The 20,692-nt window shown below is 24.2% G+C and overlaps 2 protein-coding genes and 1 non-coding gene across 4 annotated transcripts; 1 reads left to right on the top strand and 2 right to left on the bottom strand.

Moving 5' to 3' along the window:
- The first annotated feature begins 324 nt into the window (after positions 1 to 324).
- LOC112686982 (cytadherence high molecular weight protein 2-like) lies at positions 325 to 6,751 on the top strand. 2 transcript variants are annotated; one of them, XM_025559481.1, is made up of 12 exons: positions 325 to 476; positions 718 to 900; positions 952 to 1,107; positions 1,390 to 1,518; positions 1,586 to 1,699; positions 1,917 to 1,962; positions 4,077 to 4,146; positions 4,206 to 4,316; positions 4,559 to 4,679; positions 6,087 to 6,202; positions 6,265 to 6,417; positions 6,480 to 6,751. In XM_025559481.1, the coding sequence occupies exons 1-12, from the start codon at positions 423 to 425 to the stop codon at positions 6,676 to 6,678; spliced, it is 1,452 nt and encodes a 483-aa protein (XP_025415266.1). In that variant the 5' UTR covers positions 325 to 422; the 3' UTR covers positions 6,679 to 6,751. The 2 variants fall into 2 exon arrangements, with proteins under 2 accessions (XP_025415266.1, XP_025415267.1); XM_025559482.1 differs by lacking the exon at positions 325 to 476 and adding an exon at positions 560 to 661.
- A 137-nt stretch (positions 6,752 to 6,888) lies between these two features.
- Positions 6,889 to 16,322, bottom strand: LOC112686980 (protein SMG8). Its single transcript, XM_025559477.1, has 18 exons — positions 16,276 to 16,322; positions 16,007 to 16,163; positions 15,732 to 15,854; positions 15,505 to 15,656; positions 15,295 to 15,435; positions 13,781 to 13,885; positions 12,629 to 12,759; positions 11,708 to 11,773; positions 11,539 to 11,645; positions 10,923 to 11,153; positions 10,649 to 10,860; positions 8,574 to 8,792; positions 8,408 to 8,517; positions 8,149 to 8,337; positions 7,777 to 8,091; positions 7,532 to 7,703; positions 7,247 to 7,423; positions 6,889 to 7,098 (listed from the first exon to the last, which is right to left on the bottom strand). The coding sequence occupies exons 1-18, from the start codon at positions 16,320 to 16,322 to the stop codon at positions 6,966 to 6,968; spliced, it is 2,787 nt and encodes a 928-aa protein (XP_025415262.1). The 3' UTR covers positions 6,889 to 6,965.
- Positions 16,323 to 18,495: 2,173 nt separating this feature from the next.
- Positions 18,496 to 18,579, bottom strand: Trnal-uaa. Its single transcript has one exon. It is a non-coding gene; the product is annotated as a tRNA-Leu (tRNA).
- Between the last annotated feature and the right edge of the window lie 2,113 nt (positions 18,580 to 20,692).

The following is a 20,692-nucleotide window of genomic DNA, read 5'->3' as shown; positions in this document are numbered from 1 at the left end:
TGTTAGTTTTTTTTCATATCATTCTTATATTTTATGCTTAATTTAAGTAAGAACTAAGAAAGCACTTTTTTTTATTTTTTAAACTTATTCTTGTGATAGTTAAGTAATTATTTATTTTCAAACTTTCCCTCATTGAAAAATACTGGGTTCACCTCTAATGAGAATATATTTCCTCGTCAAAATATTATTGAATAGAACGATGGTTATCAGTAGCTTTTATAATTTTTTAGTTCGTTGATATGGTCGAATATTAAAGACGCGGATCAAAGATTTTATTTCGTTGACAAGCATAAGTTAATTTTATTAAAACTTGTAACAATTTATGACTCCTGTGTACATTTTAAAATGTCCTTGGAGACGGATCATTTTCATACTCCACTAAAAAAAAAAATTGATTTTTATCAGCTATATGTACATTAAATATGCATAGAGACGTGACTAGACTACCAACTCTGATAGAACAACAAATCATATGGGTACGTAGAGGGTAGTTCCAAATTAGGTTGATACCGATAACCTGATAAAACTTTTGTTTGAACACTTCAAGATTAAAAATTATTTTTTGGAAATAATAATTTAAATTTTTATGACTATCTTAGTTTTTAATTTTTAATTATATATTATTAAACGAACTTCTATTTATTTTCCTACACTTAATATGGTGAGACTTATTAAATGTAAATAATTTGTTTAAAATTATTTATTTTAATTTTTCAGTGTGAAGATGAATGGTCAGATATTGAACGACAATTTGAAAAAGAAGGAATTGACTATAATCGATTGAAGACTGAAGACAAATTAATTCATGTTTGGAGATGGTTAGTTGATGCTGATATTAATTTACAAAATGCTAGAAAAATGATTGAAAAACTTCGTTTGAAACAAAATGAAGAATTAGAGGTAAGTTCTATTAGATTTCTTAAGAGATATTTTTAATGATTATATTATTAGGATATGGAAAATTACATGGTTCATGTACGAGTACTTGCTGATAAACGTATTGATGATATGGAAAAAACTATGTCTATTTTAGCCGAACAAGTTGCAAGACTTGAATGTGAACTAAATAATTTAGAATCAATAGATGGTGATAATGTTTGTGACAAGGTGAGAAAAAATAATTTTCAATTTAGAATTTTAATGTTTTTCTATGAATATTTAAAGCATTTTTATTTTTCTTATTTAAATTATAAATCAATGAAAATCTTTGAACTTAATATAATAGTACATAGAAGTTATTATTTTTACAATTGTTTTCAATAAAAACCATTTGTTTATAAATGTAATAGCTCCATATTACCTTATATTTTCTCTATCTTTAATAGAATTCAAAATCATTAGATGAATCAAAGAGTTCTGTTAATTAATAATAACATTTAATTTATTTAGGTTTCAAACTTGATTCTTGCATATAAATCTCTTATGAATGAAGTAAACGTATTAAAAAAGTTCAGAAGTTTTGATATCAATGGTATGTGTAAAGAAACTGATGATGATTTAATGATAGAAATGATCAAGGTATAAAATGAATCTTTAATATTCCTTCTAAAAGTATCAAAAATGTTGATAAATTATTTGTTTATAGATTTCTGCTGAAAAAGAATCATTAAAACAACGAGTAAAAGAGCTGGAAGATTGTATTAGTATTTATGAAAACTCGACTAAAACAGAATTGAATACACAACTAATGTCATTGGAGGTAATAACTGATACATTTTTATAATAAAATTAAACAATTAATAATTTTTAATATTGGTCCTTTTTAATTTTAACTGCGGTTAAATCTACCATTGTTTTAATAAGGTTACATTTAATAATGATTTTAGTACAAAGTTCATAGCTTCAATAATATATAATTAAATATTAATAATTAGCTGATAATCATTACTAAAGTCTTATATACTTCCTAATCATAGATATCTGAAAATTCAAACAAAAATGATGGGAAAGATTCTTTATTAGGTAAAGGATTTATAGTATTTGCATCCATTTGTTAATTACAATTTTATTGATGGTTTTATTTTTTTAGCATTATGAAGTTGATGAGTTATAAAAGATTTTTTATATAGACACATTATAAATGCAATTACTATTGTTTTTAAACTGTATTATATAGGTATTATTGCTGCTTTGTACATATGTTAATATGTATAAGTCTAAGATGGATTCATACCATTGTCAATCCTACAACTTTCTTCACTGCCTCTGTAAACTTTTTGGTTATCCTTAATAGCACATATGTATTAAGTACTTAATTTTAACATAAAATTATTACCTATAAAAGTTTCTTACCCTAGACAACTATTTACTATACCCGACTTATGTGTATACAATGTATATTATACATATTATAAATAACTCTTAGAGCAGTTATGTTCAACCTTTCTTCCATGATGAGCCACTTTGATAAACAATTATCTGAGCGAGCCACCAAATACAAAAGTACCATTAATGTCAATACTAATTTAATAACATAATTTTGTTACTCATAGTAGGTATGTAATTTTATTGGCTATTGAAAAGATTATAGATCGAGGTACACATTAATTTGATCAGTACGCTCTTTTAAATACACGGATCATATTGGTATTAAATTTTAAGATTCATATTTGAAAATATCAAAAAATAAAATTAATAAAAATGGTATTTTATAATAATTTAACTTTTTTTTAGTATTTTGTTTTATTTTAAAAATGTGTACGCGGGCTAGATTTTACCCACGGGTTGGTAACCATTGTCTTAGGGTAATACAAGGATATGTGATTTTTGGTACTAGGCAGTAATAGTAATTATAAGTAATAATGATTTAAAAATGTTGTTTCAATCTATTTGAAATATAAAGTGTTGAATAATTTTGTAATTTATCAACTTCTGAACTATAAATTAAAAGTAACCTTTATTTTAATTTTTGCATGATTATGTAAATTATTTTAACTATTTATTTTTGTTATGTTTGAAATTCATAGCATGAACATTTTTGTAGTTCATTATGTTACTTATATTTTTGGGTGTTTAATTTATGTTATGCATAAATATATATATGAATATATATAACAGTTTAAGTATTTTTACTCATAAAATAACTATTTATTGTAATCCTTTATTTTTAGTTATCATTATATTTCAATTATATTTTAGTTCTTACATGAATATTTAATTAAATTTCATCATATCAGTAAACTTCATAAAATTAATTTGTACTTACATGATCTTAAATTTATAGAGTTTGATTTAAATTATACATTTACATTTTCTATGATATCATTGTAGAATTGATTATTTTTGGGATAGAAGTTTTTAGAACATATTTTCTATTTCTATTTGTTATAATTAGTATATTTTCAATTTTGAGATTTTTGGATTACGTTCATGATATGTATAACAGATTAGACTTTTCCAGTCGCCTCTTATTGTTATTTAACATTTTGGACTTTGTTTCAATAAAAAAATGTATTCCAGAATGTTGACATTCAATGTTTATGATAATAATTATTTTAAAAATATATTAATGCTGGTACAATTCATGTCTAATAATTGACATGAAACTTTTATGAGCATTCAACTAAAAATTATTCTCTAACCCTTTATTACATTTTTTAACAGGGGCTTACATAAAGTAGTACATATTTCACCTTAATACCTGCCTGTGATGGCGTTTTATATTGATATTTCTGTAAGCAGAAATAATTGTTTAGAATAGCAACACACACAATCTACAGTAGTTTAGGATGCAGATTACAGGAATAATCCATTAATATTAAACAGAAGACAAGTTGTTATAGCAGAATGTTGTTTACTATAAATGTATAATCATTAATTTATATTTTACTAATTACTGAGTTACAAAAAATAAAAAATAAAAAAAATATATACTTGCACCAAAAAATTTAAATCCCCATATAAAATACTAAGCTGTACATTTTTATTTAGAATTACATTATAGTTAAATAAATTTTTTTTTCTGTTTATAAGTATTTTTATTAATTTTTAATATTTCAATTATAAATTATTATTTTTTAATTTTATTGAATTGAAGTCCAGTGTTTATTATTATCTAATCTTTCAATTTAATTTAGACAATTCAATATCTTGGAACAAAAATATGACAAATGATGATACATCAAGTATGAGCATTCAATTATTTAGGTAAATTGTCTATAGATTTATGAGAATTTATATTATATATATACATATTTTTTTTTTAGTGATAAAACAAAATCTGTCAATATTTTTGGAAACAATATTTTGAAATGTGCACAAGAAGGAAAGAGTGATAATCAAAAACAAAATGTTGATGAAATTACAAAAAATTTTGAGTACATAATTTAATTTTTATTGTTAATGTCTTTTTGACAAAAATAACTCTTAAGCTGCAGTTATTCAAGTTCCTGATATTTTCATTGGGTGAAATGAAAAATATGCATTAATTTATGTATACAAATTACAATATTAATATAAATTTAATATCATAAATATTAAAACAAAATAAATTTAAATTTTGGTCAAATATATTTATATTTATAAGTATTTAACTATTAATTATTTATAAAAATTGCAGACTAAAATCTACACCACCAAGTCTTCTGTCCAGTGAACTAGCTACACCACAGCAAATTTCAACTATATTGCTTACAGATGAAATTTTGAATAATCAAGCATATGAATTAAAAAAATTAAAAGTACATAATTTAATTTAATAAATATAATTGTTATATTTTTAGAAGGGATACTCTTAAAATAATAATATTAAAGTATCATTAAATATAATATATAAAAATGAAATTTCTGATTTGGAGTATTATTAATGAATAAATATTTATATTGAGTGATTTTTATTCATAGTGATGATTTTTTTTAATCTACAATCATAAGTATTTACACATCAGTAATATTCTAGACAAGAATTTAAGTAATATTAAGCAATATGTAATTGAATTATATATTTAATGATACTTTATTTTTATACAACATTTTTCTAAGATTAACAATTATATTTTTTACTTACATTATTTTTAGATTCTGTGTAAAACTAGGAGTGTGCTGGTTGAATTATATGATTTTATAAGCCTTGTTAAAGAAATGTTGACAAAATCAGATACTTCAACAAATTTCTATTAAAGATATTAATTATTTAGTTAAAAACATTTTAAAGTAAAAAAAAAAAAGTGATTTTAATTTAGTTGTATTTATTTGCTGTTTACAGGCTCTTACAATAATCTTAAATTTTTTTATACTTTTTTAATTTTTTGAATTTGGAACATTAAAATTTTGAACTATCGAATTAATAAATTTTGTTTTTCTACTGTATCAACCATACTTAAAATTATAAATCAATCCACCTGATCTCCTTCATTCAGAATTACTTTTTTTGAGAACAATGGTTTCAAGTTCAAAAGACCAATATGGCAATACATATTCTTGTATCTCATCTTTTTTTTTATATATATATTTTTAGTTATAAATATTTTAAATGATCAATTTAGCTTTCGAGATATCCTTTTTATAATACAAATTGTATTCATTTAATTCATGACCTAATTAATGGTTCATTATAATTGTTTTTTTTTGCCATTAAAATTAAAAATTAATATACATTTATGCTGACCAGGGGCGGAACTAGGGGTGAAAGATGGGGATTCATCCCCAGGCATAACATTTTAGAGGGTGTAATTTTTGTAATTATTAATAATTAATTTGATATTTTTAATTTTGTTAAATATTGATATTAGGTTAAAACTCAATTAGTATGATTGTATATTAATTATTAGAAAAAAATTCTCTAGAAAAGTATTTGATTATTGGTCTATGATAGGGCGTAATTTTAATATTTTCCCGGGCGTAAAAATTCCTAGTTCCACCTCTGATGCTGATCGAAAAATAAAAATATTAACAAATTAGCAATCTAAAAGTCACCATAATATGTACATTATTATGATTTTTTATAAATTGCTCTTGTTAATTAGGTTAAAATTTAAACAATTATTTAGGTTCACATATATATAGTATAAATTAATTAAATTGAAAAAACTTCGTTAATTAATCGTTTTTCATTGTGCTATTTCTTATTATATTATAAACAATTTTAGATGGAGTTGGAAGTCCAAAAAACTTTGATGTCATCCCTTGGTGAAAAATACAATGCATTAGCACTTAAACATTTACAATACAAATCAAAAAGAAAAATGCAAATTGAAGCTTTGAAGTAAATAATTTTCTTAACCATAATATGTAATATAATTAAATATTTAATTTATAATTTTTAAGAGGTAATTTGGAAGCTAGTCAATGCCAAATGGAATCTTTTAAGACACAATTAAACATACAAAAACGTAGATTAAAGACAGAAGAAGAGTTTCGTAAGCAAATCGAAACAGATTATAGATCTTTGCAAGAAGAAAAACGCAATACGGATATTCAGTAATAAAATAAACTTATTTTATACCAATTATATTTCAACATTATAATATGGTTTTATTTAGAGTTGCAATATCAGAAAATGAACTTCGTAATATGGCAAGACATCTCAGTGTGTTACATAAAAAAGTGGTTATGTTAGAAGGTGCTAATGCTGATTTGTTATCAAAACATTTACATCTGGTCTATAAAGATTCACATATGCATAAAAGCACTACATGTGATTGTATTGCTACTGTTCTTTCTGATGATAAAAAAAATTAAAACTAACTTTATTTCTTTTATTTGTATTTGCAATTCTTAAATATTTATGATTTTTTACAGAATTATGGAAAAAAACTTATTTTGAAATAATTTTTCTTATATTTAATCAGTTTTATTTCACTCTACAACCAGTATAATATTTTAATCAAACATTTTATTTATTTTTATAAATATTATAAATTAATACATATTTTTAATTTGTTCAAATACTTTTGACATTATTGATGTATGATGTGCCATTTATAAATTTCATCCTGCCATTAATCGTGCCAAATAATAAAAATATTTTAAATGTTAAGTTTGTTATTATCTGTTGTTGCTTCTGCTACACTGTAAACCCCTTTAAGTAATTTTCCTACATTTTTTTGTGATGGATCTTTTGGTGGAAGGTATGGACCTCGATCACCCGCATAAACATAGCTAAACACCATCTGTTAAGGTAAAACACATGTTTTTTTAAATTGTATGATTTTAAACAATGAATTATTATATGACAGAATCACACCAAAACTACTGTTATCATTAAACTATAATTTTATTATTAAACCAAAATTAATCAAAAGGATACGGTAAACGAAGAATCCAATAAGTACTTTGGGTAAGTTCAATAGGTGTATCAAATCCTGTTACAAATATTGGTCCACCATTTTCATCAGGTTGAACCATAGGATTTAAAGTCACATGTACTGGTGCTTTAGGAGTTACTACGTGGATCCTCATAAGCTGAGCCATCATTGAAGCTGAGCTAATAAATAAATAAATAACACATTATATTAATCATTGAAATTGAAATTTTTAAAAAGTTACAATAAAAATGTTTATATTATAAAATTAAATATCATATCAATAATACCTGCAAGGACATGGAAAATATAATGGCATATCAGAATTGGATACTTTATTTCCATTTTCTTTTACAATACCATTATTAGCTGTAGTTAATATTTTGTCAGGTGCTGAACACATAAACCGATGACCTCTTGGACATTCATACTCAACTCCGATGAAAATTTTAACAGAAAATTCTTAAAAATCAAATATATATTATAAACAATAATTTAATTTATTTAAAAAAAGATATAAAACTTTTATTTTTACCTCTAAAACCTTTGGTCTTTCGCCCACGTTGAACAGGAGATAAATTAATTTTGTTCTTATCAGTATTCCAATATCGATCTCTAGGATGATGTTCTAATCTTACAGTAACATCCCAAGGTAAAAGATAGGCGGTAGAATTCAAAAACCCAGGATGCTGTGTTTCTTGAAGTCCTAAATTATGTGAGTACAAACAAGACGAACCAAGGCAAACTAAAGACCAAGATGGAAACTGTGGTAATAAACTATTGGGCGAATCAGTATGCAACATCCCAGGTAAGTATTCTGTAGTACTTGGTTGTCGAACTAATGACTTTTCTAAATAACAAATGTGTCTTAAATATTAATAGAATATTTATAAACATATAAGTATACCTTTTGTTTCACTTTCAGTATCAGTTACTCTAATAACAATCTGATTGCTCGAGATGGTATCTTCATTTTTTTGCCTGTTAGTCAATTCAACAGAAATTAGACCCTGTCTATCTGGTAATTCTCTATTCCGAGATTCTTCACCCAAAATGTCATTAATTGGATCTACAGAATGACAACTGGCAAAAACTCCTTAACATCAATTATATACAAATAAATATTGTAAAATAATTAAGAATAATTTTAATAAACTATTTTATACCTCCTAAACTTAATCCTTGTGTATGGCCCATTTGAGTTGGTGTATGTAATAAACCAGCACTATTTTTCCGACCAGCAATCACTGGAGGTTTAGCAAATAATTGTGCCGCTCTGTATAAAGAAATTATATTAAAGATGCTTAAAAATAAGTTATTTAAACTACTCGCCTAAAATCTTGAGTACTTGGTTGAAATACTGGGAAATTGATTCTATCTAAACAACCACAGATGCAATCTTTGGCCATGATTTGATAAAAATCATAATTAGCTGTTCTAATTGTAAATGGATCTTCACGAGTACCTTGTTTATGACCACAATTGCATGCAGACAAGTACATGACACTACTTGAATGCTCCATAACAGGAAAGTCTTCCCGATTAACTGGACTGTAAAGACAAGATTATAGTTTTTAATTAGGATGAAGATTATGAATTAAATATGTCCAGTGAAATCTTTAAATATAAATAACTTTGAGCTTAAATTAACCAACAAAAAAATTCTTTGTTTACTTTAACATTAAATATTTTTAATTTAAAGATTTCACTGTACATTTTTTAATTTTTTTGAAATCTTTCTAAGAAGTACTGTATTTTTATATAATTTTAATTGTAACAGCAAATAAAGTGTGATGTAAGCTAAAAATAAGATAAAAAAAATTAGCATGCATTAAAATTTTTATTAGCATATAGACAAACTACATTTTTAACTTGTAGTACAATACAAAAAATATGCAAATATATAAAATATTTATAGTAAAGTATAAATATACAAAAAAATAATTGCTCAATGTATATATTGTGACTGAACTATTTTCCTTACTTCTGAACACTTACATCCCAACTGATAATTTACAATAACAATGATTTCAAAACATTTTATTAAACAAATATAAAATTCAATGACACAACTAGTAAAATAACTTGTATAAATAGTAATAATATATTTTAATTGTTATATGTTATTAATTTAGTATATATAACTTAATTATGTAATACTCAAGACAGGTGGCAGCTACTTAATTTATATCAGCAGCCCTTCAAATATTTATCATGTTATTTGAAATCAATTTTTTATCTTATATTATGTTTTTTATATTAATAAAATTAAATGTTCGTTTTAAACATTTTATTTTCTAGTAATGTTTATTTTAATTCAGCTTTCAAAAACATTTAAAAAAAAATTGGTTTACGTGGGTAAAAAGATTAGTCTAACCTAATCTAACACAGCTTTAGACTATAAATACACTTCTAAAAAATACCCAACTTTATAAATCATTGTTTTCTAAAATAACAAAGTTGATTGAGATATAGAACAAAGAATGGTTTGTTTGAATTAATTCACATTTTTCCTTTAAAAAAATAATTTAAATTAAAAATACATTTTTAATATCTAATTTATATATTTTTAATTAATATTTTATAATAATTAAAAATAATTAAAATTATTTATTTATAAATAAAATCATTTCACTTCAGCAGTTATGAAAATATTTTATAATGTAGTGTATGTTATTATGTATGTATACTTGTTGGATAAGGACACCTAAGATTAATTCTAAAACCAATGATTTTATTTAGGGCTTATATTAATAAGTAGTTAAAGACATAGATTAAAAAGTTAGTTTGAATCTAGTCTAATGTGTCAGTTTTTCAGTCACTGAAAGAGTTTCACTAGATTTATTTTTTTATAGCTTACATACAACGATCCATAAATCTTATTAGAGTAGAATATTTTTATTTTGTTACTTAATATATTTTAATAAATAATATGAAAATTTTGAGTATACCATAAATTAAATTATGAACATATTTTATTTTATAATTTTTCAGGCGTTACGAATAAAATAGTTTTTTTTTTTTTATTACAATTATTCATATTATTACTTATGATTTATTTAAAATAATTAAATTTTTGGTCAGTATTCCTAGAATATACCATACAATTTCATAAAATATGTATAATATAATTATGTGAAAAAAAAGACACACTAGCTTCTAGATATAAAAATATTTAAATATTTTAAATATTGGGATCTAGTGACATTCCAAAATATATTAGTAATTCAAATGAATAAGCTGTTTAATATTATATAACAAAATATACTAAACAATAAAAAAAAAAAAAAATTAAAAATGCCTACTAACAAATTATATACAATCATACAACTTTATATTTCTCATGCAAATAACTTAAAAGAAAGTTAAATATTGTTAACCATTCCGCTTTAAATAATAAAATCTACTTGTCATCTTGTTCCGGTTCCTTTATAGGCCCATCAACAGTACCCCCTTTATGTAAAGGTTGTGTACATGGATTTCCAGTTAAAGACAGAGTTTCACACATTTGACGACCTGACTGCCACAGTTGATCACAGTCTTGTATTAAAATCTGAATATAATCATCAAATAATGGACCACGAGCATGTTGAGCAAACACTGAAAGGGCTTGAGCTACCTAAAGAATATAAAAATAATAAGCTTTAAAGTTTCTACAAATATTTTGTTGATGTATCATACTCTAGTATCATGATAGTTTCTGTTATAATGTGATGGTAAATTTTCTTGATAAGTAGCCATGGCAATCGGCTGAACTTTACGGCATCGTCTCTCGCTAAAATTAGTATCAATATCTAAAAATGATCTTAATGCTTCCATGGCAATTTTAGATTCTTCATCAAGATCTTTTGCAATAATAAATAAATTATACATTTCGTTTGCTACTTGACACCATGTGCCAATATCAGGAGCCTTAAAAAATATATTAGTAGACAATTGAAAATATAACAATAATTCAGATTAGTACTCTATTGCTACACAACATTAATTAAAAAACAAGTCTTGAAAGAAACTGATACAACTTGTTAAAATTGTATGTATAGGTATTTTATTGATTTTATACTATATATATATATATATATAATATATTATAAAATCAATGATTGAACTATTTTATTTAAATTTGAAAAACAATTTTAACAAATATTGGTAGGAAGTATACTTAGAATAAATCTATTCGTACATATTTGTAAAAATAAGCTGTACTCCAATAAATATATCTAAATAATATAAATTTTGTAATGATCAGATAAAAAATTAAAAACTTTATCTTCATTAATATGAAATATCTTATTACCTCAAAATAGTTTGCAATGGTAATAGCATGTCTACCAATATTATCATCAAATCCTTTTTTAAACGCTACTTCAATATGATCAAATAAAAATTTTTTTATATTATGACCTAAAATTAATTTTAGAAAAAAATTAATAAGTTTGTCGTAAGTGAAACTTTAATTTACTGACTTTTATTCAAAAAATCATTCTCCAGAATATCTTCGACCTCACAATCATTGAAAGAATCTTTAATTACTATACAATAATAATTATTATACATTTAATAATATTTATCTTTTTGCTATTTAATACATGTGAAGTTTACGAACAAAAAAAAAAAACTTTTTATTTGCAAATATTAGATAGCAAAAAAAAAAAAATAATTTTGACAGTTACAGAATATGAAAATTGTTGGTACTAAATTAATTTATATTGGAGAAACCTGATAACTGAAAACATTTATATAAATCTCACGACTTAATAAAATAAGGGTCCTAGTTTAACTTAATTCAACATTTTATGTGCTGGAATAAATTTCTAACATTTTTCATATTATTTAAAAATTATTAAAAATATGAAACACTGAATATTTTATAAGTTTATTGGATTTTTTTTTTTTTTTTAAATTGTTATAATTCCAAACTGTATATTTTTAAAAATATTAAATTTTTAAATTTTGAACAACGAAAAAAGAAAAATGTAGTATTGGCACAAAAATATACTATTTAAGTAATAATTTTTCTATATATAGTCTAAAAAGTAATAAAAATTTCAAAATAAAATAACTTGTGAATTTTTATCCAGCAAATGTTGAACATAGAAAGTTATTTAAATAATATAATGTCAGTTAAAAGTAATAATGTATTTAATGTTCTTCTAATTGAAAATCTATGTTATCCAATAAATAATTCACTTAAAAATCCAATCTTATTGAATAACTGTTGAAAAAATAATGAGACATGCAGAAAATTAATATTTTTTGTTACCATAGTAAAAAGTTTTACATTTTTGTAAAATAATGTTCCTAACCAAAGTGCATCCAAAAATAACTTAATAAATTTTAAGCAAATTTAAAGCCAACTTCACATAAGTCATTATTTGCATACACACCAACAGATGAACTATTACACATAGTTATCAGTGAGTTAGTCAAAAATTCATCCCAGTCTAAAATTTGATCAGGTGAATCATCCATAAATACATATTCTTGATTAGCCGGTATAGCAAACATCGAATTGATACTATAATTTCAAAAATAATTTATGCATATTATACATATTTATCATAATATATATATACACAAAGAAAGATTATAAATATTTATATACTTTAAATTAATAAAATAGTAACTATAGGAACATTAAATACTAACCAAATTAAATTAATATTAAATTATTGTATGTTATAATAGATGGGTTCTAAACCTTTTAAAGCCTATGCCCCTTTTCATACTATTATATGAAGTCAAGCCCTCCTCACCACTACAAGAATAGAGTATAAATTATTAAATAATCAAAATTTAATTAAATTTAAATGAATTTATTTGTAGATGAAAAAATATTCAAATTTTAAATTTTTAAACAAAGTATGTTAATATTAGATTAACTTTTTGAAATATTAAATTTTAAACTTATAACTATTAAAATTGATTTTATAAAAAAATTAAAATAAGAAATTTATTATAAAATCACTGATATTAATTATAAATTAATGAGAGGATTGGCACCGTCACTGTTTAGTCTAAATTAATTTTAGAGGATAATATAATTACTCAATAATGCCCAATAAATATAAATAATTGGAAATAATGTTTACATGTTTTATGGTTTTTAAAATTTTTTACACTTCACTAGGGGATCTAGAGGAGCACTCCCCAGGTAGGAAACCATTATTATAATATAACAGACTACAAATTTAGTTCCACAACTTTCTAAATACTTAATATAAATATGGAATGATTAAAATTTATAAAACACATTTACCTGTCTCTAAATTTCTTGTGACAGCTTTAAATAATTATAACTAAAAATGGTTGACTTGATATTGGATTAATGTATGACTTAATTTTATGTAAAAAAATACCTTAGGATTTAAAATTTGAAAAAGAAAAATTGATATTTTTTTTATAAACAACATAAAGAATAAAAATATTTTGGATATAATATCATAGAATAGTACCTAGTAAAAATATATGTAACAAACAACTTTTATTTTCCAAAATATGACACCTTATTCACACCAAAATAATTATGATTTTAATACCTTATATTGGAAATAATTCGTCTTTTTCTAAGTATACTATAGATTTGATCTTCTAAAGAATGTTCAGCTTTTTTTAAGCCTGGATGACATGGTCCAGTGGTTTGCCTATAGAAGAAAAAAAAAATAAAGAAAATAAGGTTTTTTTCTTTCAATAAGAATTTTTGGTAATCATAAAATATACTACATACCATAAAACTATCAAAAACTGTTAATGTTATGATTAGGCCTAGGGACTTCTAGCCTTTACATACTTTTTTTAATTATTGTTAAATATAGCAGAGTGCAAAATAAATTCATTACTCGGTGCCATGATATAAGATCTAAAATTTGAATGTGCATATTTTTGCATATTTGATAGATTTTACAGTAGAGTGCATATTTTAAAAATTGTATGCTTATTTTGCATATTTTGACAAATTTTTCAAATTTTATTATTATTATAATTAAAATTAAAAACTATAGATACATATAACATAAATATATATTTCAACCAATCGAAAAAAAAAATGTACTAAGAAGACTTAATACTTCCAATAATATGCTATCTGCAAACTACCTCTCATATTTCATTATAATTTTTGAGCAAGTATAAATAATACTATAAACCTGTATAGACTGTATAACCCGCTGGATATCGATCGGATTTCGATACAGATAATAGTCGATATAGAGTAATAGATTATTTATTTAGTGTTTAGTTCAGTTGATTATTATCTGTCGTTGTTTTTGCGTCTCGCATCCACACAACGTCGAATCATATGTAAAACGTACCCGTATATTTTGTAATATTGTGTAATGCCGAAAGTACAACAATCTACAAGTAGCCGACTAAAAAGTTTTGTTTCGGAGTTTAAAGATACATTTACATTCAATGGATACATTTTATTTTGTGTACTATGTGGTAATTTTTTTTTTTTTAATGCATATAAAGTCATATTATAATGCATATTTTAATGATTTTAGAAGCATATTTGCATGCATATTTGTGTATTTTTTAGAGCTATAAGTTCCTAAGCCTAGTTATGATATTCATTATCAAGTATTTCAAAATATTAAATATTGTTATAAATTATAAGTCATCTCATATTTTTGTCATAATAAACTAATCATTGTGTACTGATAAAAGACCACAATAAAAATAAATTAAATAAAATAAAGCTTTTGCTCTTTTGTTTTAATTCCATATTTAATTTTGATATGTCTTCATATTCATTTAATTATATCTGTATATCTATTGTATGATTAAAATTTATTAATTTATTATGAAAGCTATTGTATGATTATTTTTAATCTTTATGACTCAAGTATCAGGTTTCCCATGATAAAACAAAATAAAAGAATAAAAATATCGATTAAATCAAAAATAAATATGAATTGAATGGAAAATAAAATATAAAAATATGATTTTGTAAATTATATTTTTTGATAGGTAACAGTGTATATGTAGCTAGGTATTAGGTAGTATACTACACAAGTAATTTATTCTTTTTTTAATTAACAACAATAGACCTTACTTATTTTTCTTAAACTCATCTGGACATGATTCATAATAAAATAATAATCTTGGAGAACACAGTCTACCGTTTTCCATCCAACTTGAAGAAACATTAGGTATTTTTGATAAAGTAGATTTTATTATATTGAGGAATTTTGATCTGAAATAAAACAAATAAAAATAAAATATAATCAAATTAAATAAAAAAAATGATAGAAAAAAAATGGACCTTGAACAATCAAGAGCTTTGAAAAAACTCAAGTAGCTAGCATCAAATATAGGAACTGGATGTGTTAATACAAGAATGTGTGATATATTAAACAAAAACAATAATGAACATGCATAATTGTACTTCAATGTGGACCAAACTCTTAGAAAACCCTAAAAATATATAAAATAAAGGAAAATATTTAATATATTAATTAAGGATTTAGAACTTAATAACCAATATCTTACTTTTTCTTCAATTTCAGTTGATAATTCATCTATGTTTTGTGTAATTGAAAGACTGTCAAAAGAACCAGTTAAATGTAGATAAACAATACCTCCAGCTTCATCATGAAAACACTCGATTGAGGACTATAAATACACAATATCTTAAAGATATCAATATTAAAAATTTTTAAAAACTTTTAAGAAATTATTGGAAAATTAATTCACTCGTTTGTTGATTGGCAAATACCAAAATTAATTACTGAATTAACTAAAATATACATATGTATATTTTTTACCTGAAGTTTTGAATTTGTATCTTGTACTAATGATGAATCGAAAATTGGGCGATCATAAAAATCATTCACAAAACGAGCTTTGCAAGATTTTGAAGCTAGTGTAGATTTGCCAAATATAGATACAACAATAGTTGGTTTGGCAGGATTTTGGATAGAACTAACAAAAATATTGTTTATTAAATTATGAATAATGATAATCTAATAAGTATACTTTATTATTAAGTTATTAAGTTTTTCATCAAAAATATTTTTATTTAGGGTTATTTTACCAAATAAATTGCTCATCAAAAGGCAAATACACTTTTTTATACTTCATATTCATCAACAGTTGAAAAATGTTTATGTATATATTTAACAAGAAAACAATAATTTTTTTTCTTTAAATATCTAACATATAAAAATGTCATGAATATATAAGAATTAAATCAAAATTAAATCCAAAATACGATAATAATTACGGTGTAAATGTTATTAATAATATCATATAATAAATTAAATGTGATGTAGACTGTTGTTTATTTTAAAAATTGATTAGGATAACGTTATCAATTTATATCAGTCAATACCACAATTAAAGATATAATAAATATACCTTATACTTGTATATGGTCTATTACTAGCTCCACACTTTCGCCGAGGTGCCATGAGGCAGCACGAGCACAAGAATATAGTCGATAGGTTCTTAAAAACTATAACAGAGCCTTTAGTCGATTCACTGGTGTCGCCTCGCCTAGCCTCTTGCGCGCTCCGTTTGGTGTCGATATTTTGGTCGCAAGTAAAAAGAACATGAAACATGAGGCGAGGCGTACCAATTTTACTCTCGCCTGAACTTTCTTGTCCTCAGTTAACGAAACAAAAAGAATATATTGCATATATATATTATAATATTATATTTTAATATTATTGTCCACCATCTCCTATTATTGGGTTGTTTCATTTTTTTTTTTTTGAGTGGCTTAAATGTAGAAAATTATAATAACTGTATGCACTCAATGCAGCTGCAGCTGTTTTTTCAATCACGTCAATATTGTACAACCGCTAGAAACAACTAAATGAGTCACAAGACTACACGAGAGTGCAGAGTGTGCATCTGTGCGCTGCCTTGCCACGCATTAATTCGACAAGAGTCTCGACGAGGTGACCTTGCGAGAGTGTGGAGCTAGCATAAGATAATAATAATTTTATCAGATATTACCCAAATATACTTCTTTACTCTTCTTACGTTCTCTATTTATTAATACGATTTATTTTTAAATACTTCAATTTAGTTTATTTATTTATATAATTTATGATAAATATAATTAATATTTTAATATACCTACTCGGATCAAGCTATTTTAAACAGGCCATTCATTAGGGTTGAAACTGGACTATAAATGTATACCTTGTAACAAAGAAATCTCAATAAGATCTTATAATATGTGTTTTTAAGTTTATTCATAATTATCATTGAAAATATTCACATTTATTTTATTTTGTGGAGTCTTACATGACTACCGGTTTAGAAATGTTTTACTTAACATTTACTTTACTTTACAATTAAATCAGTGGCTTCATTTGGGGGATGGCTACTGTAACATTTTCTCCAGTCTAATATTAACTTCGATCTATAGATGGCGTATTTAAAAAATATATATAAGAATTGGCCAATTTTTTCAACAAATATTAACTGTGGGTCATTTAATTTCCTGAATCTCCCATAGATCCACCCCTGGTATGTATTCTGCATAATTTAATATATCCTGATGGAGCGTTTATTGTTGCTTTACATACATCTGGTACAATAAGGGATATTGAATGAGTAGATACTTTTAATAAGATAATAAAAGTTATAAAATGGTTAATATTAGTAAATTAGTATATAAATTAATAAACAAATAGTTTAAATAAATAAATAAATAAATGTTTAGCTTGGAGTATTAATATATGAAATAAAACAAGCATCTAGCCTGGTATGCGATATTCAAACGAGCAGACAAAAATTTATAAGGCAAGAAGTTGTAGGTTATTCATATTAAATAATACTTGATGATATTTAATTAGAACTAGAACATACTACATGATTCATTTTTTTTTCAATGTGATAATTTTACTTCATTTCAAGTATAACTAAAATGTTGAATATTTGTTTGTATTTTGCATTTAAAATTATTCATCAAAATATTTAAATTTAACGATAAGGTAGGCACCATGTATTTTTAAGTCTTTCGTGAATTCACAAAATGCTATTGCAAAATTGTGATACTAAGCAATGCTAAAATTTGTCAGATAATTATGAGATAGTAATGAATCTATGCACATTTTAATTATTTTTATGTATTATTTAATAAAACATTTTAACAGGTATATTTATAAGCTTTTTATTTTAAACTATCGATAACATGTTCTCTAAAGCAAAATTAAAAAACATAAAATCATCTTTTTTAAAACAATGGAATTGAAAAAGTAAAAAAAGTATTTCTATCTTTTAATATAAAATGTGAAAAATTTGTCAGGTGTGGGGTTCGAACCCACGCTCCCGTTTGGGAACCAGAGCTTAAATCTGGCGCCTTAGACCGCTCGGCCAACCTGACTGTTGTTGATTAATGTAAAAATAACTTTATATAAGTAATTTTAAATAAATATTTTTTTTCATATTTATAAATCATATTTATCATTCTAAATATCTATTATAGTAAGGTAATATAAAATTAAATAGAAGTTATTTGGGATTTTTTTGTGTCTAATACATTTTGATCCTTTAGGTGTTTTACAAAATTAAAAACGGGTATTTAGATCGTTTCACCTAAGATCAATATTCAATGAATTAATAAAATGTCCAATTGGCATTAAACTATAAATTATTTTATTTATTTTTGTAATAAATATTGATGTGTTTATTATATAGGTCTTTATATATCTATGGTTTATTTTAATATAATGAATACTTTACGATGGTTACATTAGCAATAATCCAATAGCAATAGATAAGATGCCTAGTGTCTCCCAAGCACATTTAATGTAGAAATTTCTTAGCACCATAATTTGTCAATTGCATACAATAATTGCTATGGTAACAGTGCAGCCACAACACCACGTATAAAAACAAAAACTTTAAACGACCAGATATCAATAACGATAAAAAATCAAAAAAAAATCAGTCAAAATAGGCGAATAAGTCCCACAAATATGTCAGTATAACTGTAAAATCGACGTGAAAAACAAATTGTGTGAAAATACATACATATTTATATTTTTAAAGTTAGTACCGCTTGACGGCATGCGGCAATACGGATTGCCGTAAAAACGAACATTTTCAAAACACGTTTTGTTTTTTGTAGGCAGTGGCGTAGTTACGGGGAGGGTGTAATTGGTTTCCCCCCCCCCCCCCCCCAAATGTTTTTTTTAATGATATTTGATTATTATTTATTAATATTTATATATTATAGTAAAATATTTTGATTTTACTATGATTAGGTATATATTAAAAATTGAATAACAAAATAATTTTCATTAATACGGGACATAATAACACTATTTTAAATGTAATATTATATATGATCTCGTTTTAAGATATACTACGAACACTTAAAAACTTACTCTTAAACACCCCCCCAGAAAAGAATTGTATCTACGCTACTGTTTGTAGGTATTCGTTCATTTAACTGTTGAGTTAATGTGTCCACAAATGGAAGGAATATAAAGATTTAAAAAAAAATGTTTAAGGTTACCTGTAGAACAATTTGATCTTAGCCCTCCCAGAATTATTTGTATTATTTTTGCTCATTTTGTTGAGTAGTCTTATTTTCATTTAGTTCATTGTTTTTTTTTTTTTTATTATTATTATTATTATTATTATTGTACTTACAGCCCCCCCCCCCAATATATTTGATTACCTTACGCCTATGGACCCACGATATAGGAAGGGGTTTACAATTTTACATTATATTTATCAAACTGGAAGACTATAAAATAATATATATTTAACCAATTAACCATAAAAGTAATTTATTTTAATTTTTACTTAATTAATTATATAAATTTGACACTTATTTTTCAAAACAAATAGATTTTTCATAAACAAGTTATAGGTTTTCATATATTAAATTAATTTTTTAAATTCTATTTAAATAAATGTATTCTGATCATAGTACACAATTTTCCAAGATTTTTGACATTTTCCAGGGGGGGGGCATGTCCCTCCCTTTCCCTCCCATGGGCGACCATGAATGACGTGTTTAATAAAAACGAAATGCATTTAATAATTTTATAATTCTTATCACATTATATCAAGCCGTAAACGTAGATCATACATATAAAAAATGTTTACAATAAAATACAAAAAAATTTTTCTTTCCCAAAAGTGTTGGTTTTTGGGACTTTGTTCATATTATGCTCTCTGTAAAAATCTTCTGCCTCAGAGAAATATGCAAGTGCATAGCTAATTATGAACAAACGGAAATTAAAGCTGCAAATTATATTGTGGGGCTCTGGGGGGTATTAAAATGTACTTGATTTAAATTGAGGAACATATTAAAATTATTGTTTCACAACTTAGAGTGTCAATCAGGGATGAACGCATGTAAAAAGTTGAGTGGTGAGGTTTTTGAAAAAATATCATAACATTAGTATTGTTGTTTATTAATCTTTAATAATAAGTACATAATTGGTAATAATAATATTTTGTGGGTAGGTTCTTTTCGCAGC

Source organism: Sipha flava, unplaced genomic scaffold, assembly GCF_003268045.1.
Source record: "Sipha flava isolate LNK unplaced genomic scaffold, YSA_version1 32_pilon_pilon, whole genome shotgun sequence".
Classification (NCBI taxonomy): Eukaryota; Metazoa; Arthropoda; class Insecta; order Hemiptera; family Aphididae; genus Sipha; species Sipha flava.
This window is presented reverse-complemented; position numbering and strand designations above follow the sequence as displayed.

What these genes read in the sequence shown, in the direction of transcription:
- LOC112686982 (XM_025559481.1), top strand. Translation starts at nt 423, where the DNA reads ATGCATAGAGACGTGACTAGACTACCAACTCTGATAGAACAACAAATC. An exon ending in TGGGAAAGATTCTTTATTAG is followed by an intron (nt 1,963 to 4,076) that starts GTAAAGGATTTA and finishes AATTTAATTTAG; the next exon opens with ACAATTCAATATCTTGGAAC. An exon ending in ATGCAAATTGAAGCTTTGAA is followed by an intron (nt 6,203 to 6,264) that starts GTAAATAATTTT and finishes ATAATTTTTAAG; the next exon opens with AGGTAATTTGGAAGCTAGTC.
- LOC112686980 (XM_025559477.1), bottom strand. Translation starts at nt 16,322, where the DNA reads ATGAAGTATAAAAAAGTGTATTTGCCTTTTGATGAGCAATTTATTTG. An exon ending in GTGTAATAGTTCATCTGTTG is followed by an intron (nt 11,774 to 12,628) that starts GTGTGTATGCAA and finishes ATTATTGTATAG; the next exon opens with TAATTAAAGATTCTTTCAAT. An exon ending in GAAACTATCATGATACTAGA is followed by an intron (nt 10,861 to 10,922) that starts GTATGATACATC and finishes TATATTCTTTAG; the next exon opens with GTAGCTCAAGCCCTTTCAGT.